Here is a 26365-nt window from a genome sequence, read left to right on the forward strand (position 1 = left end):
AGTGCTGATGTGATATTAATAATTTTAGGTAAAAATTTAATTTTACTTTTTAAAGACGAACAAATTTGGATCATCATCAAATTTGGCAAGAGGAAAAAAGGACCTGAAAAGCATCAAGTTTAGGTAAAGGTTAGTTACGTACTTTTTTAATGTAAATAAATGTAAACGTACCATTGTAAAGGTCAAAATTAATGTGAAAGGTAAAATATCGTGATAAAAAATTAACTAACTGCTTTCTCAATGTGAAAAAAAAAAATATAAATATCATTTAAAGAATAATAAAATATACAAATACAAGAAAGGAAGCCAATGATAATCCTAATATATATATGAAAAAATTATGAATAGTGCAAAGTTGAAAATTTCAAAATTAACCAAACAAGTTAATAAATAATAATGATTTTCACAAAAGGCGATTTCCGAGAGGATATAATTTCAAATAGAAGTAACTAAAATTCTATATTCTTCGTAGAGTATTTAAATAACCAATAAAAAATTGTCGAGCATTTCATATTAATAAATTATTAAGGTATTTAATACTTTTTAATTAGAATTATGATTTACTTTATTTTTTTTATTTAGTTGGTATCACTATTCAGCTTATGTTGATCAGTTTAATTTCATGAAATTTTTTTATCGATCGTTAAGATCGAAAAAGTATTCATAATTGATGATCCATCAATACAGTGTTATGATGATTTGCACGTTAAGAGGATGATTTTATTGTTATTTTTTATGAATTGTTAGGGTAAAAAGTAAATTCCGATCTACGATGAGTAAAATACAAGTAAATAAAGTAGAGGGTCAAAATGAAAAGAAAAATGAGTCGTGCGATCGATCCTGACCGTAAATCATCCGTCCGGCCGTCCATCACGATTCGCATCCTTCGGCTCCCGTCGCCTCGCTCGCTGCCTCGCGGCACGAGAGTGTGCTAACTTGCGCGGCCTCGACGGCTTTATTTAGAGCTCGAAGCCGCGGGTGTTCGCCGTCTTCCTCCACTGCCCCGGCGGCCAGCGGTCAGCCACCGCTCCTCCGTCTGCAATGGCCGTGGACGTAGACAGGCTGAGCTACGAGATATTCTCTATCCTCGAGAGCAAGTTCCTCTTCGGCTACGACGACTCTTCCCAACCTTCCCTCCTCTCCTCTGCTTCCCTAGCTGGATCCCTTCCCCTCGCAGCTGGGCCCGGAGGTAGGGTCTGCATTCTATCCATCGACGGCGGTGGACGCCCCTCCGACGCGCTACTTTCCGCCGCCTGCCTCGCCCGCCTGGAGTCCTACCTCCAACGCCGTTCCGGCAATCCTTCCGCTCGTGTCGCCGATTTCTTCGACGTCGCCGCCGGATCGGGCGCAGGAGGCGTCCTCGCCGCAATGCTTTTCTCCAGGGGCCCCGATGGCCGGCCTCTCTTCGCCGCCGACGAGGCGCTACGGCTCCTCGCGACCTGGAGTCGCCGCTCGTCGTTCGGATCCGGCCAAGGGGGGAGCGTGCTTGAGCGGCTGCTCCAGCGGAGACCTTGGCGGAGGCTCCGGCGGGTGTTCGGCGACGCGACGCTGAGAGACACCGTAAAGCCGGTGCTCATCCCGTGCTACGACCTCGCCACCGGTGCCGCCTTCCTCTTCTCCAGGGCCGACGCGATGGAGGCGGACGGCTACGACTTCCGCATCCGGGAGGTCTGCGCCGCCACGTGCGCGGACCCGGCGTCCTCCGCGGTGGATATTCGCTCCACCGATGGGCGCACGCGGATCGCGGCCGTCGGAGGCGGCGTCGCGATGGGGAACCCGGCCGCGTCGGCCATCACGCACGTGCTCAACAACAAACAGGAGTTCCCCTTCGCCGTCGGGGTGGACGATCTCATAGTTCTTTCCTTAGGAACCAACTTCTCCGCCCCTCAGAAGCCACCCAAGCGGCCGGCGAAACCGACGGCCGACCTCGTGAGGATCGCAGTCGACGGCACGGCCGACATGGTCAGAAACCTAAACCTCCTGCCCTATATCCAGCTGGCATTTTCAGCAAATTTTTAAAACTCATTTCATTTATTCCCTATTTCGCGACTGCAAAAACTGATAATAATGTCGGTTTGTTCCTTTTTTTCCTACGTGGCTGAAATCCGTCCGTCCGTCCGTCCATACTTACTCACGATACCTGCAAATTGTTTCAGGTGGACCAAGCAATTGCAATGGCATTTGAACAGAATCGAATGAATAATTACGTACGGATTCAGGTAATAATTCTCTCTGAATAAAAGTATCGTCTTTGTTCGTTTACCATTCTTTTATGATATCTATATATATATTTCTTTTGATAATTATGTCAGGACATCGGGTTTGGGTCGAGCAATTCTGTTCCAAAAACAAGCGATCTTAAATGTTTGATGCATTGTTTAGAGGAGAAGTTGTCGCAGAGGAACGTCGAATCGTTGTTGTTCCGAGGGAAGAAGGTATCGGAGCAAACAAACTGTGAGAAGCTGGAGTGGTTCGCCGGCGAGCTGATCAAGGAGGACGAGAAGAGGAAGAAGAGCTTGGTTCCTGTAGTTACGCTGAAGCAGCAGGTCATAACGCCGAGCACCTCCTCCGTCGTCACGGCCACGTCAAGGTCGTCAGCTTCCTGATCACCGCCGTTGAAAGCACCTTAGAACTTAGACGGTTTAGGGGAATAAGGGAGCAAGCACTGCTCGTGTGCAATTTCTCTGGCACATTTGGGGTTTTCTAAGGTAGGCCAGCTCAAGCTTTCCGGTTGAATTACACTTAAACGTCACCACCATATTTGACATCTTGTTTCATTTCGGACTTGATGGTAGTAATCAACCTCTGGCTCTCAGTCTTTCTTTAACATACTACAGGTTACATTACTAGTCAAGACACACACAAGTTTAATTGTGAGAATTATAATGAGCTTCTATCACCTCATGAGTCATGATGACAAAATAAATAACCCCATAGGTCATCCGAGTTGATATGTGATGGAATGTTTGTCACATGAGGTCGTGGGGTCGAAACTCGGGGTAGTCGGGGTGTAAATCCCCGATCCCTGTGCAACTCACCCCACCTGACACATGCTCGGTCAGGATGTTATGATTTACCTCCCTCGTGATGACCTTGGGTCGGGTGCGGCGGGAGCGCTGGGGGCGAGCGATTTCGCCTTTTGCCACGTGATGGCAAAATAAACACAAAACTAATGCTATGCAAATGGCCGTCATCATTCAATTCAGCAAGCACTGTTCACTCGTCACTACCAACTAGAGAGAAGGACGTGGTAGATAGTTTAGTTTTTGTCACACTTCCTGTGTCTTCAGTTAGTCATGTTGCCTTCTCGTGGTTGATGAACAAACATTGGCATTCCCATAAATATAATCCAAAAGTAGATAACCAGCTCGTGCAGCAAACAACAGACATCCAGTAAACTGCACCCATTGGTAGATTTCGATTGATTTACTACTCTTACTCACTTTTGGTAGATTTAGATTTCTATCTGGGCTCTCCACCCCCTCAGACATGGACACCGCCTCTGATATAAGGGGGTGTAGCATCTCTCTCTCTCTCTCTCTACATTTCATTGTCAATGAACTAATATTGGAGGAAATCTGTCCTAGTTTTTTCTTCATTGATGACCTAAAAGCAAAAACATGTGGCAAATGTCCATAAAGGCCTTACTATTCTTGTTCTTGCCCTTGTGCTTGTTTCTTCGTTAGGGTACAAGTAATGAAGAGTGATTCTAGATCGGTAATTGAGAGTGAAAAATGCATGGTACAAGGACCGTACTGAAAGATTATTGAAGAAGACAACTTGGTGTGGTTGGCTCCCACATGATGAATGGGTCCTCTACCTAGTAACTAGCAAAGGAAAGCCACTCTTTTTATTTAACGTTTCATGGGCAAGCAAGTTCATAGGCTGTGCCTGTGGCATCATCAAACTTGTTCCCTAGTAATTAATGGTGTGGGGGCAGAGAATTGAAGTATGTGGTACACAGTTGATAAATGAATAAAAATATCCTTATATCTCTGCTTTAAATAGAGTGGAGTTTTAATCTCTCAAAGAAAGAATATCCTAGCTGACTATTTTTGATCCACTGGCCATGGATTTCAGTCAACTACATTGGCTGTCCATCAAATAATAACTTACTAGGTTTCTAGCTTGTTTGGTGAGACAGCTAGCAGGTAACAATAGATAAGCTTAGGAATGGATGACCACTCTAAAAGTTTTACATTGAAATAGGCCTGATAGCATCTCAACACAGTATATCACACAACTAAAATATTATTCTTTAAGATTCCACAGCTAATAACTGCACCTATAAACGACTGATATATTTATGTATATTTGTGTGATCCAATGCAATTGGAGGGATTGCATGTACCTTTGTTTTGTTCCATGGGTCAGCTTCGTTGCTGAATGATTTTACCAGGATAGCATCTTGGAATAAGGGCAACTTACTGTGACTGCAGCTGACACATTATTTGGAAGCATATGAGCAGGTAAGGCTTCTCCGTCTGCTTCCCTTATCCTGAGGATGAGTCTAAGACAGTGATTGAGTTGCTTAAGCAAGTATCATTCTCATAGCTCAAGCGGATGTCTCTAGATCTAGGTTCTAATTTAATGAACAAGAGCTATTCAACTTCAACATGAAAAAAGAAAAGAAAAGAATTTTGATGCTTGTGCATGTTATGACTATTGATCAGTGAGTCAAACAAGGGTGGTTGATATTATATTGAACTTGTGCACGACTATCTAATAGACTTGGCATGTGAAACCAATAGTCAAAGCTAAATTAGATTACAATTATGGAAGAAAATCTTAAATAAGGATATACACTTGCTGTCCTATGACAAGGTTTCTTCTTCCATTTGAGAACTAGTTTTACACAATCTATTCTGTTAACTTCTGCCTGCAGTGAACTTTGCAATGATTTCATTTCTCTCTGTTGCGTGCATAAACTTTAACTTCATTTAAAACAAACATCACTTGGAGAGAGAATAAAGTAGCACAGAAACAGAAAACATATACTTGAACTTTGATAACTTTATGCAAATGAAAGCTGCGAGTGTCTTAAATATTTAAGCCAGCAAGAGACTGCAAAACCTTTTCTTTGAGCTAAAGCTTATTGGGCCTCTGATTTTTGCAGCTAAAAAGGGCATGATTGTTTGAATTCTGGTGTTGAAGTTTTTTAGCTGCAGGAACTAGAATACACTACCTTTTACACTTTGAAAAAAAAAAGCACAAAATTTCAGTGGTCCTAAAAAATGTCTGGAATGAGAATTCTTCTCAAACTTATCACTTAATCATCTCTTCTGCATCTTTCTCTTGCTTATGATGAAGATTTGCAGCTGCTATTATCTCTGTGCAGGCACAAGGACCAAATTATGGCTTGATGATGGAGATTATTATTCTTCAGCTTCATTCAGTGCAATGGTGATGGCATAATTATCAGGTATTTTTTGAACAAATTCTATGTTTTTCTGAGGTTATTAAATTTTCCCACCACCACTACTCTGAAGCTTCTTCCATGCTTTCTCACTTTACACATGAAAAATAAAGGTCATTAAGCATGCTATTCTAGTGCTTTCCCACTATTAAGTTTGAATTGAAGCATAAGATTTATGAGTGAGAATTTGGGGACAACTTTTCTTTTGATGATTCTTTCCTGCAACTCTGGACAAGTTTCAATTATGAGGTGGGCCACTCAACTCTCTCTCTCTCTCAGTGTGAGTCTGACTGTAATATTAATGCAATTTAAGGGCACTTAGGTTTTTGGAATGAACAAATAACCTTACATTTTACATTTGAGAATTTATAAGACAGAACAATTATCGAGTTTTTTTTTTACAAGATCAAGAAGAAGCCTTTTAGGGCTTTATCTTTGTTTTCTGAAAAGTAATTATAGTTGAGTAAAAAATACTCAATCTGTTGAATTATTTGTGCATATATCAAAAACCAGCTAGATTTTGTTTTTTTTTTGTTGGACCTTAAGGTGGACGGCACCCAGTACCGCAAGTCTCTAAAATCCATGTTGCTGCTGGCAAAAGGAGCACTGAGGTCGGAGGACGGCAAAAAAACATGACACTAAAGAACACCTAAGGATGAACCTCGCACTAAGAACACCAAAATACAAATATCTTTTGAAGAGTATCACATAAATATGTTCATGAGTCTTTCATCACTGCCATCTATTTCGCTGCATGCTCAAGAAGGCAAAAAATTCTTTTCCCATTCTGAAAATTAGCATGCTATCACAATGCTGAGGTTGAAAATTTACATGAAGATTCTCAAGATAATGAGGCCATATGCCCCAAAAGGGGCAAATTAAGCATACCAAATCATACAAGACCACTCATATATGCAGAAGTATAGATAAATGAAGATGCATGGCATTTAGAATACAAACGGTTTAAAGCTTCCCAACTTAAGTAAACTCAATATTTGTACATGTCTTAAACATCAATAGAGATTCCATTGCAGGTTTGCATCTTTGTACAACTGTCAAGGTGTGAAATGACTATTCTGGGCATGAGGGCGAAAATCTGGATTAAAAGGGGGTGAAGATCTATGAGATGTTTGGGATTAAACTCTAGGAGATATCAGTAGAGGAAAGACAAAATTGGGCGAAGAGATTATGTGATTTTCCTAGATTCATTGAGAGATAACCACCTGTCGAAAAACAACTGCAATCGGAGATGAAAGGCAGCACATTCTGTATGTGATTTTCCTTGAAATGAAAAGATTCAAACAAAAAACTTTACAACAAAAGGAGTTGTTAATGGATTCAGCATCCATTATACAGATATGGTGGAAATTTAAAGACCGCAAATTCCCCATCCGCTGCTAATTTGTATGTTCATGTGGTTGAAAATGCATCAGCACGCGGAAAATTATAGCTAACTGAATTCTACAGGTCACCCACAAAAATATATATCATGTAAAACAATAATCAGAAGGTGTATAAACAAGTAACAAAATTCCACTTCAGAAATGATGAACAACCAATAATTATTAGAAAAGAAAGGCTACAAGAAGAATAAATGAAAGAATTTACCTCATCAAGAGCCACTAAAGCATCGGGAGGTCAATGTTCAATGTCGTGTGCATTCTGGGCATCTCCACTAACCGTCTGAGCGACACAGCACTCCAGTGTTCAGTGCCCTCATTGACTTGGGCATAAAGCAGTTTCTTCACTGAATCTATGCAAATACTTATGTTGCCAAATCCATACACTGGAAGACCATTGTAGTATCTATCAACTTTTGGCATGAACAGCAAGCCTTGCTCCATTGCATAAGCTTCAATGGATTCCTTGAAGCTCATTTTATGAACTCCACCAACACCATTCACATGACTGAGTCATAAGCTGGAGCCTGCTGCTGCGCTTCAAATTGCCTCTTTTCTGTCGTTCTCAGAAAGCTGGCATTCTCTCTAGCACCAGGTTGAACCACTTCCATGCCTTCTACAGCTTGGTTCATCATATCCAAGCCCAAACTTAGAAGGAAACGAATCCTCTCATTGGAAAGTAATTTTGCATGGAGGAGGCACTTCCAGCCAATATACCACTGCATAACCTCATTAAAATTAGAACGTGATCACAACTAATGGTATAAAACTTATTGCCAAGAGCAATTCTCAACTTAGGAACAATATAACGTACCATCAGATGTTCCCACCTAGCTTCATCCAAAACATCCTTTCATGGTGAAAGTATAGCATTATACCAAGCTCGGAGAATACTGCCCAGCTTAAAACTATCCAATCTCTGCCCTAATAATGGAGCCATCAAACTTCCTTGTATTCCATCATCTTCATCAACCTCAAGCCTATTCCCTTGGTGTGTGCCTCAAACCTCCCTATTCCGCCGGCGCCAGATGCATCTCTTCTCCCAGAAGGCCTCTTGGCAGACTTCGATTCCCCCTTCTCCAACTCTTTCTCCTTCTCCCAGCGTTGTGCCCCTTTTTTTAATTTTCCTCCCAAAGGCCATAGGGAGGAAGAGATCCTCGTCCTCATCCACAACACCTTCGGTCTCCTTTCCGCTAGACTGAAAGCCTAGTCCATATCCCAATCCCTGGCCGGAGTTGGGAACGCCAGCGGATCGATCACCTTCTTCTCGGGGATCCCGTTTGATCTCCTGGCTAGGCATGACGGTGCCGGTGGAGACGAACTGGACAGGCTTGGAGATCAGGTCGCCCTTCCGGCGTTTCCGCGAGCGACGCCCTCCTTCATCGGTGTCAGAATCGCTGGCTCCGTAGCGAAGGCGCCGTAAATGTAAACTCTCCGCCAATCCACTAGCCGCCCTCGTAGTCGTCGGCCACGGCGAGCAGCTCGTCGGCTCCGTCGAAGCAAAACCCTAGCGCTTTGGATCCGAGCGGTAGATCACAGAGAAAGAAGTAGCTCCGTCCATAAACTGAAGGAATTCGAGTTGCTGTGTTTATTTTGACGGAAATAAAGCCAAAAAAAAATGACAGGTCTTTCTTGTTTACTTGGAAGAAAATAAAGAAGAGCAATGAGCTGCATTTTTCCAATCTTATTAAACAGAAATGAAACTAATTCATTCTACAAATACATCTTAAAAATACAAATAAGTAATTATTTTCTGTTTTATATTTAATAAATAGAATAATGTAGAAATAATATAAAACGATTTAAATTCACTGCTACATTTTCTCACTCTTAAATTCACTGTTCATATATAAGCTTTTATCCGTCCAAATAAACAGACCCTAATAACCAACCAACTACAACTACCCCTCACCTCAGCTACAAGACTCATCTCCTTTCGTCATTCCATTCTGCATTTCAAATAGCCAATGTCAGCACTTATCATATAATTCCTACCGGCTTGCCGGCACACTTTTCTGTTAATGTTGATGGATCATCGGTAGCCGATTCGGCATCAAACAAATGCTTGACATCACTGGACTTATCGACATAGCAAGAACTCTTCCGCGCATTGCAAATTTGCCAAGAATGTTAACATACCGACCTGAAGGTCCCAATGATACCCAAAGATGAGTTGTATCAGATAGAACTTTTTCAAGGCTTCTGAAGAGATGTGTATTAAAGTTATGCAGTCCAATTTCTATCCACAACCTACTAAAGGATAATTAGATTTGTGCCCTATGTTTCTCATTTGAGAACTAAGTGCGGAAAGAACCGTGAAAACTTCCGCCGACACTGGCTGTCCCGAATCATCAGAAGAGAAAACACAGACTTCATTCTTAATTTCAATCCAGCTGTGTGCAGTCTGCTTGTGGACTCCTCTTTGCTTCATCAAAACCCTCACCCTCTCAACTTCATTCCATCTACCAGCCTCAGCATGTATGTTCGACAAAAGAACGTAATTTGAAGTTGTATGAGGTTCGAATTCAAACAATTTATTCGCGGCTAAATTCGCGAGTTCTGGATTCTTGTGCAAACGGCACGCACTAAGCAAGGCACCCCATATACCAGCACTGGACCGTATTGGCATTGTCATAACCAGCTTCACTGCTTCTGCTAACCTCCCAGCTCTTCCAAGAAGATCAACCATGCAAGCATAATGCTCAGCCACCGGTGTAATCGAGTAATCTTTACTCATGGAGTAAAAGAATTTCAATCCTTCATCGACCATTCCTGCATGACTACATGCCGATAAGACACCGACAAATGTGACCTCATCAGGAGCAACTCCTTTGTGGGTCATTTCTTGAAAGATTGAAATTACGGTTCCTCCAGAACCATTTGAGGCATAACCTGCAATCAAGGAATTCCATGAAACAAGATCCACAGATATCATTTCATCAAAGACTTGTTGAGCTGCTGAGATCCTTCCACACCTCGCGTACATGGTTATCAATGCATTACCGGCAAAAAAGTCATTATCATGTCCACTCTTGAGAAGAAGAGAGTGTAGTTGCATACCGACCAGCAAAGCTGCTAGGTTAGCGCAGCCACTAAGGGCAGAAGCAAATGTAGACCAATCAGGATCGCATCCTAATTTTCTCATCAGCCAGAAGTGCCGGATTGCCTCTATAAAAAGACCATTTTGGTTGAACCCGGAGATCACAGAATTCCAAGAAACTGTGTTTTTCTTGGGCATTTGATGGAACAAGTCAATTGCTTTATCCATTTGACCATCCTGAGCATAACCAGCTATCATTGTATTCCAAGAGACGATATCCTTCTTTGGCATGTTCATAAACATCTTCAAAGCTTCATCCATTCTTGAACATTGAACATAACCAGAGATCATCGTATTCCAACAAACAGAATCTCTCACACTGATTTCCCTGAAAACTTGATGTGCCTCATTCATCCTCATGCTCTGCACATACCCATTAATCATTGCAGTTTGAGCTGCGACATTTTTAATCGGCATCATATCGAGCAAGTTTCTTGCTTCATTAAGCCTCCCAATTCGAACATAACCACTAATCATTGTCGTCCAGGATACTGCATTCCTCTCGGGCATCTCAGTGAACAAACGATGAGCCTCTTCGACTTGTAAATGCTGAACATATCCCGCAATCATAGCATTCCAAGAAACCACATTCTTCTTGGGCATTTTGTCAAAGATCTCGCGGGCCTCAACAATGCAGCCTTTCTTGCAATATCCATTGAGCAATGTCACCCAAGAGACTACATTTGGACTTGTTATTCTCTTAAAGAACTCGGATGCTGTAACCAAATCACCAGCCTTAACAAGACCTTCAACAACCAAATTCCAAGACACCACATCTCGTTCCGGCATCTGATGGAAAAACTTCAAGCCCATCACCATATCCCCATTGTGTATGTAGCCAGAGAGAACAGAGTTCCAGGAAACAAAATCCTTATTCGGCATCGAATATAGCAGCTCAATGGCATCTTTGTATCGTCTTCCCTTAGCATATCCAGATATCATTGCATTGTAGCACGCCGAACTCTTCTCGACAGGCATTCGATCAAATAAAAATCTTGCCTTGTCCAGTTCGCCATTACGAGTGCAACAAGTAATTATCAATGTCCACGAGTAGGAATCTTTCCTGGGCATTCTTTCAAACAACTCAGCTGCTTCAGAGAAACAATCATTGTGCAAGTAGCCAGCAACCATAGTGTTCCAAGAAACCAAATTTCTGCGAGGCATTTGATCGAACAGGATTCTTGCGTCGACGACATAGCCGTTCTTGGCGTATGCCGAGATCATTGAATTATAGGTCACCGTATTGCGAGTAATCATGCCATGGAATAACGCGATGGCTTCCTCGATCCTTCCAGATCTCGCGAGCTGTGTGAGCTTTAGATTCTGAGCGAAAACCAAACCTGCTCTACAGCCAAGGACGTTGAGCTGGGAATTCATCATTCCTTATCACCGATCGGCGGACGAAAAACTGAGAACGCTACGAGAGCTAAACCCAAAACACGGTCGGAGAGGCGGGAGGCGGATCCACCAAAGGCCGCCGTCGCCGTCGGCGCCGCAACGACGCAGAGACCTGAGAAGAGTCTGTAGGCTTCTGTCACGGGCCAAAGAAGTCCAATTACGGCCCAATTAAAAGAGTTGACCGTTGAGGACTCGACCGTTGAGCAACGGTTCTTGTGATCTAAAAACCCTTGATTTCTTCTCTCTATTTAAATTGTTAGCTCCAGCTCCAGTAAAACCAAGTGTCGATTCCAAGTGCCTCTTCCTCTCTTCGTAGGCAGCTACTACAGCCACAATGGCCTTCGTCATCGTCATCTCCCTCCCCTTCATCCTCTTCACGATCCTCCTCGCCTTCGCTTGCTACTTCCTCGGTCGAGCCAAAGGCCGCAAGGATGTCCGCAATGGTATCGGCTCCCAGGTCTACGGCGTTCCCCTGCCTCCTCCAGGTGCTGAAAGTGGATCATCGCTTTCGGCTCCTCCCCCACGACTGAACAAGCAAGGCCTAGAAGATGTTTGATATGGTGCCCATTATTTCTGAAAGTGATTTATGGTATTTGCTTGGAATCTAAACATTCGTATAAAGAGTACACACAATCAGAATCTTCCCTGGGCTCGAGTGGGACTCAGGTCTGACCCGAACACAACGAGATGGACTTGTAGACAAGACGTTTCTTTAAGCTTGATCAACATTGGATTTCGGCCATCAGATTATATTTCGACTCGCGAGTAGATTGTTGAGGCTCTATTTTTTTTATATATATAATCAAGTGTTTAGGCTTCCTCCAATTAATTAGAAAAGATAGAGGACTTTTCTCTTATTCATTTATTTCTGAATGGACTCTATGATTTATTAGATAAATTAATTTAAAGTATAATTTATACATATAAATATTTATAAATGAATCAAGCATTCATCAATAAGTTCGATATTTTATTACAAATTTATAAATATTGGGCCGACTGTGTGGGATTGTTGGGATGACCGATTTCAATTTTTACTATCACAATAAATTAAAAGTTTATTTATATTCAGTCAATGCATATAAGATGTCTTTATAAAAGATGTCTAGTTGACTAAATAGTGACAGATTTATTATAATGGAACATAAATTAATTTTTGATAGAGCATGCTCTTAAAAAAAAACTTTTACCATCTCCTAATAATTTAACGGTTGGTTTATAAGTTGATCCCAAGATTTATCTTCTTTCATATAATTTAGGGATAACATGTGAGAGACATCTGAGATAAGTTCAATCATCTTTTATTACAATACTACAATACACACCAGATCAATTAAATAAATAAATTTAAATAATTTATTAAAATAAATAAATAAGGTTGAATATATATATATATATATATCTTAAAATTTTATTAAAAATCCCCCCTTTACTAACTAATTTGGGTGAAGCCTAAAATGTATTTACGTTAATGTCATTTTTTCTATTTACATTAAAAATAATTCTAAGATTTATTAGTAATTCCACAAACAAAATAATCAGTGCTCTAGAGTTCGAGACTCAGCTACAGCGTATTACTATGAATTTTTCTCATCATTAATTTTCTCTGGTTGTTTTATATAAAAAAATATAGTTCTCTTTAGTTCCATATATTAGAATTGACAACACTATGATCAAAGAAGCTTCTATAAATATTTTAAGCCGATGATGTTAAAAAATATACTTTTCTTAGTTTTTTTTTACTAAGACAAGTCCGTTACAGTAGTTTATTGCTGGTGATCCTGTCCGAATCGCTGAACCAAGGGACACTGGGCACGCGGCACGCTCCCAATCGTTGGAGTGAACTTCCGGCTAGTCGAACGAAGCTCCGGCGATCCTGCACAAAAGTCTAGCCGGGAAGGGTTCCCGGCGACGACCCTCCGACGCTCAAGTCAGGTAAGTGGTGGAGAAAGTGGCTGCCAAATTTGTATTATGCGTACCTTCGGCGAAGTAATAGCCTCTTTATATAGGATGGAGAAGGAACTGATGCACGTCTCCCGAGGCGCGTACGTGTCAGCAGCCCATACCATGGTATGCACTTGTCAGAGAGCTTACCTGACACCATGCTGCCACAGTCGAGCATGTTCTTTGATGTGACGGCAGGACCACCCGTTGTCGGACTAGAAGTATGGCATAGCCATACGACTTGACGGCTGTCAGCAGATATCCCCGTCTTTTACCCACCGTCTGACTGGGGTGTCCGGCCCGCCGAGCGGGCGATGAACGTCGTCCGGACGAGCTTGATTCTTTGCGCCGTCCAGGCGGCACTTCCTTCCGCTCGGTCCTTACGCACTGTTTTATTTGAGCGTCGGAACCCTGGTCCCTACCAGGGTGCCTTTTACTATCAGATTTCCCTTTCTTCTGAGTCCGGTCGGCTTGCCCTTTTCCGGCGAACCACTAGATCCTTTGACCTACCCTCAGCGTTGACTCCTTATGGGATTCCGGATTTTTACTACCGGATCACTTGCCTTCCTATCGAGTCTAGTCGAAGGAGGCAATGTCCGACTGACTGGACCGCCGATCTGTCGAACAATGATCATTGCCTTAGGCCGCTCGGCCATGCATAAGGATGCTCCTCCGAGCGGCGATATCTGTCCGTTCGGCGATACTTTGTCCGTGCCTTGTATTTTCTTGGAATCGATGTCCGTTGTTCTCCCACACTACCCATCACGTGCTCTGCGCACGGTAAGAGGAGCTCATTAAATGCGGCTAGTAACCGGCTGACACGTGGCGACCGTGCATTTGTCAGAGTATGGCGGTTGCGTCACTTCCGATGGGACAGCCGCCGTTTGAAACGGACGATCCGATGACAACCTCGATATCGATGACCTGGATCGGACGGTGGAGATCGTTTCCGGGCGGCGATATAAGACCCTTGACTCCGTTTCCGCCGCATTTCGTCTTCTTCGTTTCCAGATTCCTGTCACTCCTCCCTTCGCCGGCGACTTCGTGCTCAGATTTTCCGACGATCGCTCGGCAACTTCCGATCATCTCCCGCGTTTGTAAGATCCTTTTTCTCGCTCCAGACGCATTCCTCTTTCTGTTAATCATCCTTGTCAGTCGGTTTTCTCCCATCGCTTGAACCATTTTCTTCTATCCTGCATTCTGGCCTTTCGATCATGACCAGTACCTCGCAGTCAACCGGCGGTGTTCCGGGTCTTTGGTACTCGAACATGGAAAGTCGGTTCGACGAGGAAGACGCCATGCGACTTACTCGAGCATATGACCTACCGACCGACCACGAAATAGTGTTAGCCACGCCTTCCGATCGGCCTAATGATCCTCCGTCCGGCACTGTTGTCTTCTTTCGTGATCAATTCCTGGCCGGACTACGTTTTCCTCCTCACAAATTCTTCTTAGAAGTTTGCAACTATTTCCGCATCCCGCTCGGCCAAGTAGTTCCCAATTCTATTAGATTGCTGAGCGGAGTGGTAGTTTTGTTCAAACTGAACGGCATTCCCTTAACCCCAAAAATCTTCCACTACTTCTACTATCCCAAGCAAGCCGAGTGGGGCACCTTTGTTTTCCAATCTAGGATAGGCTTCGTCCTTTTCGATAATATGCCGAGCTCCAACAAACACTGGAAGGAGCATTTTTTCTACATACGCTTTCCCGAGCGGCCCACTTTCCGCACCAAGTGGCAGACGGCTATGCCTGCGCAACCGGAGCTCGGCAAGTTTAGAGGTGACGCAGACTATCTCCACGCAGCCGAACAGCTAGTCGGTCAGCGCTATCACATTGACAAGATGCTTCTCCCAGGAGTAATGCATATATTCGGCTTGTCTTCTACACCAGCCGATCTGCCTTGTAGCATGAGTAAGCTTCCCTATCTCCCCCTTTATTTTGTTCTAACTGATTTATTCTCTGCTTCTGCAGCTGAGGTCATGTGGAAGGCCAGAGCCACCGAGAAGCTCAAACTGAAGGCCGCTCGGATTGAGGCGGTGACGAGCAAGGAGGCCGCCGAACGGAGTCTTGCTCCGGCTGATCCGGCCGGCGAAGAAGGTGAGGGGACGCCAACGGTCCCAGAAGCCCCGGACGCCCCCGCCCCTCCTGATGAGGCCATGGGCAATACAGAACCTGCGAGTGAAGCTGAAGTAGAGGGCCGTTCGGCCGATGATGTGCCGCTGCGCACTCGGAAACGCCGGCGACCGGAATCCGCACCTGCCTCTACGCTTGATGAGCCACAACCTGAGCAGGGTGTAGATGCGCAGGTGCTGTCCGGAACAGTTTCCGTCGAGAGTACCCCTACCCCTCAGGATTCTCCGAGGGCCAGCTTGGAAGTTCCGCCGTCCGGCCCTTCGATGACTCGACGACGTCTCAGGCGTTTAGGCGAGCTACCCACCTCTTCTGCTGGCGGGCCATCTCAGAGCGGGCCGAGCGGCCAGAATCTACTTAAAACCGTTCTGCGCCTCCCTTCAGAGGCGTACATGGCTGCCGCCGATCGGCCGGTGTTTCCTGAGCAGATGATCACCCTGACGGGTCCTCTCGCGCAAGCTTGGATAGATGCTCGGAGTCGTATAGCCAAGTTGACTCCCGGGCAGCTCGGCGACAGCAACCTTCAATCAGCTACTGGGGTATGGCCCCTCCCCTTCCTTTCTCTCATATTTGAAGTTTTTAACCTGCTCGTGTTTGCTAGCAGAACTGGGTGGAGCAGATCGCCATTAGCGATCGGTTGGCCGAGATGGAGGAGGAACTGAAGAAACAAAAAACGGCGGGGGATGCCAGGCAGTCGACGGCCGCTCTGGAGAAGGCCAAGAAATCGCTAGAAGCCGAACGAAAACGAGCTGCTGATCTGGCGAGCAAGGTCGTTCGGCTCGAAGCAATGATTAAACAACGAGACAAGGAGATCCGGACGGTGACCACTCGGAAGCAACAGGCCATCAACGATATGGACCACATGAAGGTGGAGATCCGGGGGCTGGAGCAACGCATCAAGGACCTCGACGCTCTGCTGGCCACCGAGAAGGAGAGCCGCTCGGCTGATCTCCAAAGATTCGATGGAGACTTGAAGGATCTCCAAGCTGCTAGCGACGCTGCCCACGCCGCGCTCAAAGAATATCAAGAGGGGGAGTCGGCCCGCTCGAACGAAGTGAGGAAGGCGTTCCTCCGCTCAGAAGACTTCGGAGAGAAGTTTACCGACAAGATATCCCTCACGTTCGAGGAGGCCATTAAGGCGGCGGTGGGCTATCTGAAGACCAAAGGTCATCTGCCTGCCGAGCTGACCATCCCCGACGAGGACCTGGCGAGCGTGATGGACAACATCCCCGACGCTCTTTTTGATTTTGATGTGTGAGGAGCGTTTCTGTTTAACTTCTTTTTGAATTCCCGCCGTTCGGCCCCGATTATCTGTGTAATGACCTTTTCGGCTTGCATATTAGACAATCTTCGGTTCCTTACTATTTTAGCGAGAAATTTTTCCCTCGTCCCAACTTTTAAGTGTTTCTTAAAACTCTTCCGCTCGGCACCATTGATGGCGCTCGTTCACTTGTTCGCCTTTTTTAATTCTGATTAACCGTCTATTACTTCGCGCCTCGCCTCAAAGGGGTTTTTGCTGGATTTTCGCCTGGCTTCCCGCTCGGACATTTATAGACGTCGGCTCGTCTTCCGATCTTTATCGTCGGAGCTCGACGGCGCGGGTATTTATAGCCGGTCGGCGCGGCTCTCGATTTTTAACGACGGGGCTCGTCGACGCGTCCGCTCGGATTAATTATAGACGCCGGCTCGTCTCTCGATATTTATCGTCGGAGCTCGACGGCGCGGTTTTTATAGCCGGTCGGCGCTTCTTTTTAATTCCCGCCGTTCGGCCCCGATTATCTGTGTAATGACCTTTTCGGCTTGCATATTAGACAATCTTCGGTTCCTTACTATTTTAGCGAGAAATTTTTCCCTCGTCCCAACTTTCAAGTGTTTCTTAAAACTCTTCCGCTCGGCACCATTGATGACGCTCGTTCACTTGTTCGCCTTTTTTAATTCTGATTTTCGCCTGGCTTCCCGCTCGGACATTTATCGACGGCGCGGGTATTTATAGCCGGTCGGCGCGGCTCTCGATTTTTAACGACGGGGCTCGTCGACGCGTCCGCTCGGATTAATTATAGACGCCGGCTCGTCTCTCGATATTTATCGTCGGAGCTCGACGGCGCGGTTTTTATAGCCGGTCGGCGCGGCTCTCGATTTTTAACGACGGGGCTCGTCGACACGTCCGCTCGGATTAATTATAGACGCCGGCTCGTCTCTCGATATTTATCGTCGGAGCTCGACGGCGCGGTTTTTATAGCCGGTCGGCGCGGCTCTCGATTCGCTCGGATTAATTATAGACGCCGGCTCGTCTCTCGATATTTATCGTCGGAGCTCGACGGCGCGGTTTTTATAGCCGGTCGGCGCGGCTCTCGATTTTTAACGACGGGGCTCGTCGACGCGTCCCAATGAGACTACACAACTGGCCGAACGGCTCAGGCCTTCGTTCCAGGCAATAACCTCCCGCTATCACCCTGATCAGCGCAGGGTTTTGGTTTTTCTTTCTGCCACCCTAGTATGCAGCCCGGCCGAATAGCTCGGGGTCTTCAAGTTCGAACGATGCTTATGTTCTATACGCAGCCCGGCCGAGCGGCCTGGGGTCTTCGAGTTCAAGCTCCCGGCTCGGATATGAACCTTACGGCCGAACGGTGAACCGTTCATCGGAGAATGCTCAATGTGTTTTTATCTTTTTGCTTCCTGCATCGCAAGCATATAGGCGACGAAAAAGTATATACATTTATATTTAGCGCACCTGTCACCCAGCGCGGAGAACGTACTCCCGACCGAACGGCTCATGGTCTATTTCGTCGAGCATTTTGGCTCAGATAATTTACCTCCGTTCGAACGGTACGGGGCCCCCGATTTTCGAGCGCTTGGCTCGACCCATATACCTCCGGCCGAGCGGCACGGGGCCTTCGTTTTTTGATGATAATGCCTTATTTTCGCTCTTTTGACTTTTCATTTCTGCATTTTCAGTAATCAGTTGAAAAATGTACACATGGTGATTTACAGTGATACACCTTTCATCCCGCCCGGTAAGGCTGGAGGTGGTTCGCACTCCACGGTCTATCTAACTGCCGACCGTCTTCATCCTCTAGATAATACGCGCCCGAGCGGAGCTTTTCGATGATTTTAAAAGGACCTGCCCATGGAGCTTCAAGCTTGCCGACGTCACCGACCGGCTTGATCTTCTTCCACACGAGATCGCCTACCTGGAATGATCGGGGAATGACGCGCCGGTTGTAGTTTTGCTTCATCCGCTGACGGTATGCCATCAGCCGAACGGACGCCTTCGCCCTCTCCTCTTCTACCAAGTCCAGCTCCATGTTTCTTCGTTCGGCGTTGTCATCATCGTAGCTCTGGATCCGGGTTGACTCAACTCCAACTTCGACCGGAATGACAGCCTCACCGCCATATACCAAATGGAACGGTGTAACTCCTGTTCCTTCTTTCGGCGTCGTTCGGATGGCCCACAGGACGCTCGGCACTTCATCTGGCCAACTCCCTCCCAAATGGTCGAGCCGAGCGCGCAGAATACGAAGAATTTCCCGGTTGGCGACTTCGGCTTGACCGTTGCTCTGAGGATAGGCCACGGATGTGAAATGTTGCTCAATGCCGTAGCTCTTGCACCAATCCTCTAACATCTTCCCTGTGAATTGCCGCCCGTTGTCGGACACTAGTCGGCGAGGGATGCCGAACCGGCAAATGATGTGTTGCCAGATGAATTTTTTAACCATTTGTTCAGTAATCTTTGCGAGCGGCTCGGCCTCCACCCACTTGGAGAAGTAATCCACCGCCACTAGTAAGAATTTCCTCTGCCCGGTCGCCATCGGAAATGGACCCACAATATCCATTCCCCATTGATCGAACGGACATGAGATGGTTGATGCCTTCATCTCCTCTGCCGGTCGGTGAGAGAAGTTGTGATACTTCTGGCATGAAAGGCAAATAGATACTATCCGAGCGGCATCTGTTTGTAAAGTTGGCCAAAAGTATCCGGCTAAGAGGATCTTTTTGGCTAACGAGCGTCCTCCCGGATGACCTCCGCATGATCCTTGATGTACTTCCTGGAGGATGTAAGCTGAGTCCTCCGAGCTTACACATTTCAGCAGAGGACGCGAGAAAGCTTTCTTGTAAAGCTGATCTCCGATGAGTGTAAATCGACCGGCTCTTCTTCTGAGGAGCCGGGCTGCATATTCATCGGATGGTGTGGTGCCCGAACTGAGAAATTCTATAATAGGTGTCCTCCAGTCTCTTGGAAATGTGAGGCCTTGCATCCGGTCGACATGCGCCACCAGCAGCGTTTTTTCAATTGGTTGCTGAATGGCGACCGGTGTTATTGAGCTCGCGAGTTTGGCTAACTCATCGGCCGCCTGGTTCTCCGTTCGGGGAATCTTCCGAATAAGCACCTCTCGGAAAGTAGCTTTGAGTTTTCAAAGGCCTCGGCGTAGAGCTTAAGCCGAACGCTGTTGATTTCAAAGGTGCTGGTGAGTTCTGAGCGGCCAACGGTGAATCCGAATAAAGTGTCACCCGACCGGCCCCACATGCCGAGCGGCCTGCAATCCGGCTATAAGGGCCTCGTACTCGGCTTCATTGTTAGTCGCTTTGTAATCTAGCCGGATGGATAAGTGCATCTTTTCCTCCTGAGGTGAGAGTAGTAATATTCCGATCCCACTTCCGAGCCGGGTGGAGGATCCATCCACATATATTCTCCACATAGCCTCCGGCTCTGGTCTTTGCACTTCGGTCACAAAATCAGCCAAGGATTGGGCTTTAATCGCCGAGCGGGGCTGATATTGGATGTCAAATTCACTTAATTCTGTCGTCCACTTGATAAGCCGTCCGGACGCTTCTGGATTCAACAGCACCCTTCCGAGTGGACTGTTCGTTCGGACAATGATGGTGTGAGCCAAGAAATACGGTCGAAGGCGCCGAGCGGCTAGAACCAAAGCTAAGGCCAACTTCTCGAGCCCAGTGTAACGAGATTCAGCGTCTTTTAAAATGTGGCTTAGAAAATACACCGGCTGCTCCTCGCCGCTCGCCCTCACAAGTGCTGAGCCTACAGCATGCTCAGTTGACGACAGATACATATACAGTGACTCACCCACGATCGGCTTGGCCAGCACAGGCAGAGAATTTAGATATGTCTTCAACTCTTCAAATGCTTGGTCACACTCTTCATCCCACTGGAACTTAGTAGCCTTGCGCAGGATCTTGAAGAATGGCAGGCTCGGTCGGTTCGAGATGAATCGGATAAAGCAATTATCCGGCGGTCAACCTTTGCACTTCTCTTGTATTTCTTGGGGCGGCATGTCTTGCGGTGCTTTCACCTTGCTGGGATTTGCTTGATTCCCGCTCGGTCACTATATACCCCAAGAACGCCCTCCTTTAGCTCGAACACTTCTGGGGATTTAGCTTGACTCCATATTTGCGCGTTCGGAAGGTTTCTTCCATATCCTTGAAAAGATCGGCCGCTCGGACGGATTTGATAAGAATGTCGTCCACATAAACTTCCAGATTCCGATTTGCTCCTTGAACACCTTGTTCATCAAGCGTTGATAGGTGGCCCGGCATTCTTCAATCCGAACGGCATCACTTTGTAGCAATATGTGCCGTTAGCAGCTTACTTTTTCTTGATCCTCCCGGTGAGCGACACTTGATGATATCCTTGGTAGGCGTCAAGCATGCAAATTAATTCGTAGAGTCCACCGGCTGATCTATCCGGGGAGGATAAAAGTCCTTGGGCATGCTTTGTTTAGGTCTCGAAAGTCGATGCAGACCCTCTTGCCGCCCGGCTTGGAGACCAATACTACGTTGGACCTGCACCTCGCGTATGTGGCGGCCTTGAGTTTTTCTACTTCCGCTCGGATGATGGCATTTTGTTCTGCACTGAAGTCCTTTTCTGGCCGCGCGTCCGGTCGGACATGCAACTCATGCTGCGCTCGGCGAAATTCGGGCAACTCATGTGTCGACCAGACAAAGACATCATGATTTCGCTGGAGGCATTGGATCAGCTTCTCCTTCTGCTCTTCCTCCAGATCCGAGGCGATGAAAGTCGTGGCCTCCGGTTGGGTCGGATGGATCTGAACTTCCTCCTTTTCATCATAAATTAAAGCAGGAGGTTTCTCGGTTATGGCATTTACCTCGACTCGGGGCGCCTTCCGAGCGGAGCAAGCTTCTGCTCGGATCATCTCTATATAACACCGTCGAGCTGCTAGCTGATCTCCACTCACTTCTCCTACTTTGTCCTCCACGGGGAACTTTATCTTCTGGTGGAAGGTTGAGACAACCGCTCGGAATTCGCCGAGCGCCGGTCGTCCCAAAATGACGTTGTAGGATGATGGAGAGTCGACCACCACGAAGTTTATTGTCCTGGTCCTCCTGAGCGGCTCCTCTCCCAGTGAGGTGGCTAGCCGGATCTGTCCGACCGGCTGAACTTCGTTGCCAGTAAACCCGTAGAGCGGGGTCGTCATGGGCAGCAGCTCAATTCGATCAATTTGCAGCTGATCGAACGCCTTCTGGAATATGATGTTGACCGAGCTCCCTGTGTCAACAAATATGCGGTGAATGGTATAATTTGCTACTACCGCTTTAATGAGCAGCGCGTCGTCGTGGGGCACTTCTACTCCTTCCAAGTCCTCGGGTCCGAAAGTCATTTTCGGTCCACTTGCCCGCTCTTGGCTATAACCGACTGCGTGGATCTCCTTGCTCGATTGGAGTCTCCTCCGGTCGGTCCGCCAGCGATGATGTCGAAGTATTGTTCGGTTTTCCTCTTCCCGAGCGGACGGTCGTGACTGTTCTCTGGACGCCCGCGATTCTCCCGCCTTGGAGATCGGTGCCGCTCGGTGTCTGCTGATGTCGTCTCTCGGTGCGGGTCGGTCCGTTTCATGGGTCCTATGTCTCCGCCGATGGGAGGATCGTCGTTCGGCTTTCACGGGAACAGGATTGATACAAAGGAAGGCTTGGCAATCCCTCGTGTTGTCGCGATCCGTCGATGGAGGTGCGAACATAGGGTCCACCTCTTCTTTGGCTTGGGCGCAGCCACCTCTTGACGTGAGATCCGCATGAGGATCGGATTGCATCGCCCTCGGTCCTCTAGGGGTTCTTTGGCGGTGTCTTGTTTCCGCTCGGCATGAGTAGATGCCCGCTCGGCTGGAGCTTCCTTTTTCCGAGCGACTTGCGCTTCTTCCACATTTATATATTCGTTGGCTCGATGTAGCATGTGATCATAATCTCGGGGCGGTTTTCGGATGAGCGACCGGAAGAAGTCCCCATCCGCAAGGCCTTGTGTGAAGGCGTTCATCATCGTCTCCGAAGTGGCCGTTGGGATGTCCATCGCCACTTGGTTGAATCGCTGAATGTAAGCTCGAAGCGATTCTCTCGGCTCTTGCTTGATGGCGAACAAGCTGACACTTGTCTTTTGATACCGCCGACTACTGGCGAAGTGGTGGAGGAAGGCCGTTCGGAATTCCTTGAAGCTCGTGATGGATCCGTCCGGCAACCTCCGGAACCACCGTTGAGCCGATCCCGAGAGAGTGGTAAGAAAGACGCGGCATTTCACTCCATTGGTGTATTGATGGAGCGTGGCTGTGTTGTCAAACTTACCCAGATGGTCATCCGGGTCCGTTGTTCCATTGTACTCGCCTATCGTCGGAGGCACGTAGTGCTTGGGTAGAGGGTCTCGTAGAATAGCCTCCGAGAATTGGCGATTGGTCCGCTCGGGAGATGAATCCGCCCGGTGAGCTTTCCCTTTTCTGTCATCTCGCCTTGGCATTTCGTCTGAAGAAGAGTCTCTATCTCTCCGAGCTGGTCCGGCTTCAGGGGTGCGAAATAAGGCCCGGTGGAATGCGACGGTGGCTGGAGGTGCTTCCGCTCGGCCACCCGACGCAGATGTTGCTTGTTGCTCCGGCCGTTCGGCCGCTGCTTTCTGTTTTTGTTCAACAATTTTGGCGGCCCTTATCTCGACCAGAGCGTCGAGTTCTTCCCTAGAAAGCGTCACCGTGTGTTGTCGTCCAGCCTCGTCCATTGTTTCTGATCGGATGCAGGAGCGTTCCCACAGACGGCGCCAATTTGATCCTGTCCGAATCGCTGAACCAAGGGACACTGGGCACGCGGCACGCTCCCAATCGTTGGAGTGAACTTCCGGCTGGTCGAACGAAGCTCCGGCGATCCTGCACAAAAGTCTAGCCGGGAAGGGTTCCCGGCGACGACCCTCCGACGCTCAAGTCAGGTAAGTGGTGGAGAAAGTGGCTGCCAAATTTGTATTATGCGTACCTTCGGCGAAGTAATAGCCTCTTTATATAGGATGGAGAAGGAACTGATGCACGTCTCCCGAGGCGCGTACGTGTCAGCAGCCCATACCATGGTATGCACTTGTCAGAGAGCTTACCTGACACCATGCTGCCACAGTCGAGCATGTTCTTTGATGTGACGGCAGGACCACCCGTTGTCAGACTAGAAGTATGGCATAGCCATACGACTTGACGGCTGTCAGCAGATATCCCCGTCTTTTACCCACTGTCTGACTGGGGTGCCCGGCCCACCGAGCGGGCGATGAACGTCGTCCGGACGAGCTTGATTCTTTGCGCCGTCCAGGCGGCACTTCCTTCCGCTCGGTCCTTACGCACTGTTTTATTTGAGCGTCGGAACCCTGGTCCCTACCAGGGTGCCTTTTACTATCAGATTTCCCTTTCTTCTGAGTCCGGTCGGCTTGCCCTTTTCCGGCGAACCACTAGATCCTTTGACCCACCCTCAGTGTTGACTCCTTATGGGATTCCGGATTTTTACTACCGGATCAGCTGGGATTCTCTAGCATCACTATTGCATCTGATTAATCTAACCCAAATAATTAATTCTTGGTTTATAAGGGTGACACAGAAAATCCAAATAATTCAAAATCTTACCCAAATAATTAATTCTTGATTTATAAGGGTGAAACTAGAAAATCTAAATAATTTGAATTTTTAAAGACCCAAATAATTTATATATTATTATATTAGACACGCAACGCGTGTGCACGATCACACTAGTATAGATAAAATGTTAATAAATCATGTTAACTGATCTCAACGTGTTTTTTAAAATAAATTAACAATAATGAGAGTTCATTCTCAAAGCAAAATTTAATCAAACTCTAGCTTATAAAAATAAACCATCAAACTTAAATAATTATTTTAATAATTTAATTCATTTTAAATTAATTTTAAGTGATTATTTTATCAAATAAATTTTAATACCTTAAAGTTTCACTCTTATTCACCATTCTCTCTCTATATATATATTATATATTTAGAAGTCTACCTCCACACTATAAACATAAACAGTACAATTAGGGAAAAAAAAACATATTTATTTTAAAAGAAAAATAAAATTTTTGGTCTTGAATTTCAAAACCCGTTTACGTGGACACTGCTGATCTTTCCGCAATCGCAGACCGGGCAGGCGCTCGCCGCCGCGCCGCACGACGGGCAGAGGCAGAGGTGCCGGCACGGCAGCAGAATCACCGTCGCCTCCTCCTCGCCGCACCTCCGGCATCTGGCCCCGCCGCCGCCGCTCTCCCGCTCAACATCATTTCCCGAGCCGCAGCGGCACGACTCCGTCTCGTCTTCGCCCTCGGCCGCGCCGGCGTTGGCGGCGGCCGCCAGAACCTCCTCGAGGTTGTCGCGCAGCTCCCTGGCGGCAGCCTCGTTGCTCTCCGCCAGGCCGCGCCACACCTGGTTCTCCACGCACAGGGCTCTTATCCGCTCCTCCAGCGCGCAGTTCAGCCTCTCCACCTGCGCGATCTCCTCCTCCTTCGCCACCATCCGCCGCCTCGCGCACGCCTCCGCCTCCGCCACCATCCGCCGCCTCCTCTCCGCCAGCTCCGCCCTCACTCTCTCCGCCTGCACCAATTCCCCCATCAATCACACAAACAAAACCAAATCAACCAAAATCGAACAGAACACAACGCACGTGCCGCAGGACCAGGACGTCGACCTCGCCGCCGAGAACAGATCGAGGCCTCTTCCTCGACGACGCCGAGCCTCCCTGCGCCGGCGGCGCAGCCGAAACGGCATCAGAAAACCCTGTTTCCATGCCGACAACGTCCCTGCAAAACCGATCCATGCACGCATCGAACACTAAATAATCAAACTCATGGAAGAATTGAAGAATTCAACATGCTCGTCAGCGTACCCATCGAGGAACTGGAGCTGGGAGGGGAAAGGAAGGAGATGGTGGTGCGATTCAACCGCCATGAGAGGGGAGGAGAAGGAAACAGAACAAATTTGTAGATTTATTGAGGGAAAAGAAAAAAAATGAAGATTAAAAAGAGGGAAATGAGATGGTGTGTTGTCATTGAGTGTGTGACAAAGATAGGGTTCTAAGTTTCTAAATTAGGGATGCTAACAGATCCGAATTCTTCGAATCAATTTGGTCGGTTAATTATATATATATATATATATATATATATATATATATATATATATATATATATATAATTTTGATTTAAATCAAAATTCAATTACCCTAACTTAACTCGAACGGTAAACCCTACTTCAAACTCAAGATCTCGAAGACCATGAAAAGAAAGCGTTAAAGCATCGAAAAGTCACTTATGAACATCGATCGCGAAATTCAAACTTAAGATAGTGAAGTATCGTGCATAGTTTGTCTAGATATCATTTATGTGAATCATGAGGCACTTGAAAATGACTTTAGGGTTGCGATCGGTCGGCTTCCATCATCGACCGCAATGTGTGCTTGTGCTTCCCCCTTTCATAGGCAATTGCAACAACCCACAACCTTTCACTTTTTTGTTTCCTTCTATCTATAATTGATCCTCCTAACAAAACACATGGTCCAACCAACACCTTTAGTGTCACGCTGCTCGGTTGGACCGACCGATTCAAACCGATCGATAGTGTAGATGTCGTACCACGAATCAAAAAGTCATCAAACACACACCCACTTGGATTTTTCATTTATCTCTTATGAAAATTAATGAGTTTTTTCAATCTA

The 26365-nt window shown here is 46.6% G+C and overlaps 3 protein-coding genes and 1 long non-coding RNA gene across 4 annotated transcripts; 1 reads left to right on the forward strand and 3 right to left on the reverse strand.

Moving 5' to 3' along the window:
- Positions 1 to 864: 864 nt before the first annotated feature.
- On the forward strand, positions 865 to 2827 carry LOC121992000 (patatin-like protein 3). Its single transcript, XM_042546098.1, has 3 exons — positions 865 to 1962; positions 2157 to 2219; positions 2313 to 2827. Exons 1-3 carry the CDS (start codon positions 1042 to 1044, stop codon positions 2604 to 2606), a joined length of 1278 nt encoding a protein of 425 aa, XP_042402032.1. The 5' UTR covers positions 865 to 1041; the 3' UTR covers positions 2607 to 2827.
- Positions 2828 to 6662: 3835 nt separating this feature from the next.
- LOC121992001 lies at positions 6663 to 7534 on the reverse strand. Its single transcript, XR_006114787.1, has 2 exons — positions 7025 to 7534; positions 6663 to 6877 (listed from the first exon to the last, which is right to left on the reverse strand). It is a non-coding gene; the product is annotated as an uncharacterized LOC121992001 (long non-coding RNA).
- A 436-nt stretch (positions 7535 to 7970) lies between these two features.
- LOC121991999 (pentatricopeptide repeat-containing protein At4g02750-like) lies at positions 7971 to 11448 on the reverse strand. Its single transcript, XM_042546097.1, has one exon. The coding sequence runs from the start codon at positions 11294 to 11296 to the stop codon at positions 9056 to 9058; it is 2241 nt and encodes a 746-aa protein (XP_042402031.1). The 5' UTR covers positions 11297 to 11448; the 3' UTR covers positions 7971 to 9055.
- A 13192-nt stretch (positions 11449 to 24640) lies between these two features.
- Positions 24641 to 25748, reverse strand: LOC121989940 (probable BOI-related E3 ubiquitin-protein ligase 3). The gene is made up of 3 exons (XM_042544242.1): positions 25541 to 25748; positions 25319 to 25454; positions 24641 to 25248 (listed from the first exon to the last, which is right to left on the reverse strand). The coding sequence occupies exons 1-3, from the start codon at positions 25600 to 25602 to the stop codon at positions 24754 to 24756; spliced, it is 693 nt and encodes a 230-aa protein (XP_042400176.1). The 5' UTR covers positions 25603 to 25748; the 3' UTR covers positions 24641 to 24753.
- Positions 25749 to 26365: the final 617 nt, after the last annotated feature.

The sequence above is a fragment of the Zingiber officinale genome, chromosome 6B (genome assembly GCF_018446385.1).
Source record: "Zingiber officinale cultivar Zhangliang chromosome 6B, Zo_v1.1, whole genome shotgun sequence".
Classification (NCBI taxonomy): Eukaryota; Viridiplantae; Streptophyta; class Magnoliopsida; order Zingiberales; family Zingiberaceae; genus Zingiber; species Zingiber officinale.

Coding starts and splice junctions, on each gene's coding strand:
- LOC121992000 (XM_042546098.1), top strand. CDS start 1,042: ATGGCCGTGGACGTAGACAGGCTGAGCTACGAGATATTCTCTATCCTC. Junction 1,963..2,156: donor TCGACGGCACGGCCGACATG/GTCAGAAACCTA, acceptor AAATTGTTTCAG/GTGGACCAAGCAATTGCAAT. Junction 2,220..2,312: donor ATAATTACGTACGGATTCAG/GTAATAATTCTC, acceptor TAATTATGTCAG/GACATCGGGTTTGGGTCGAG.
- LOC121991999 (XM_042546097.1), bottom strand. CDS start 11,296: ATGATGAATTCCCAGCTCAACGTCCTTGGCTGTAGAGCAGGTTTGGTT.
- LOC121989940 (XM_042544242.1), bottom strand. CDS start 25,602: ATGGCGGTTGAATCGCACCACCATCTCCTTCCTTTCCCCTCCCAGCTC. Junction 25,455..25,540: donor CAGCTCCAGTTCCTCGATGG/GTACGCTGACGA, acceptor TCGGTTTTGCAG/GGACGTTGTCGGCATGGAAA. Junction 25,249..25,318: donor ACGTCCTGGTCCTGCGGCAC/GTGCGTTGTGTT, acceptor GAATTGGTGCAG/GCGGAGAGAGTGAGGGCGGA.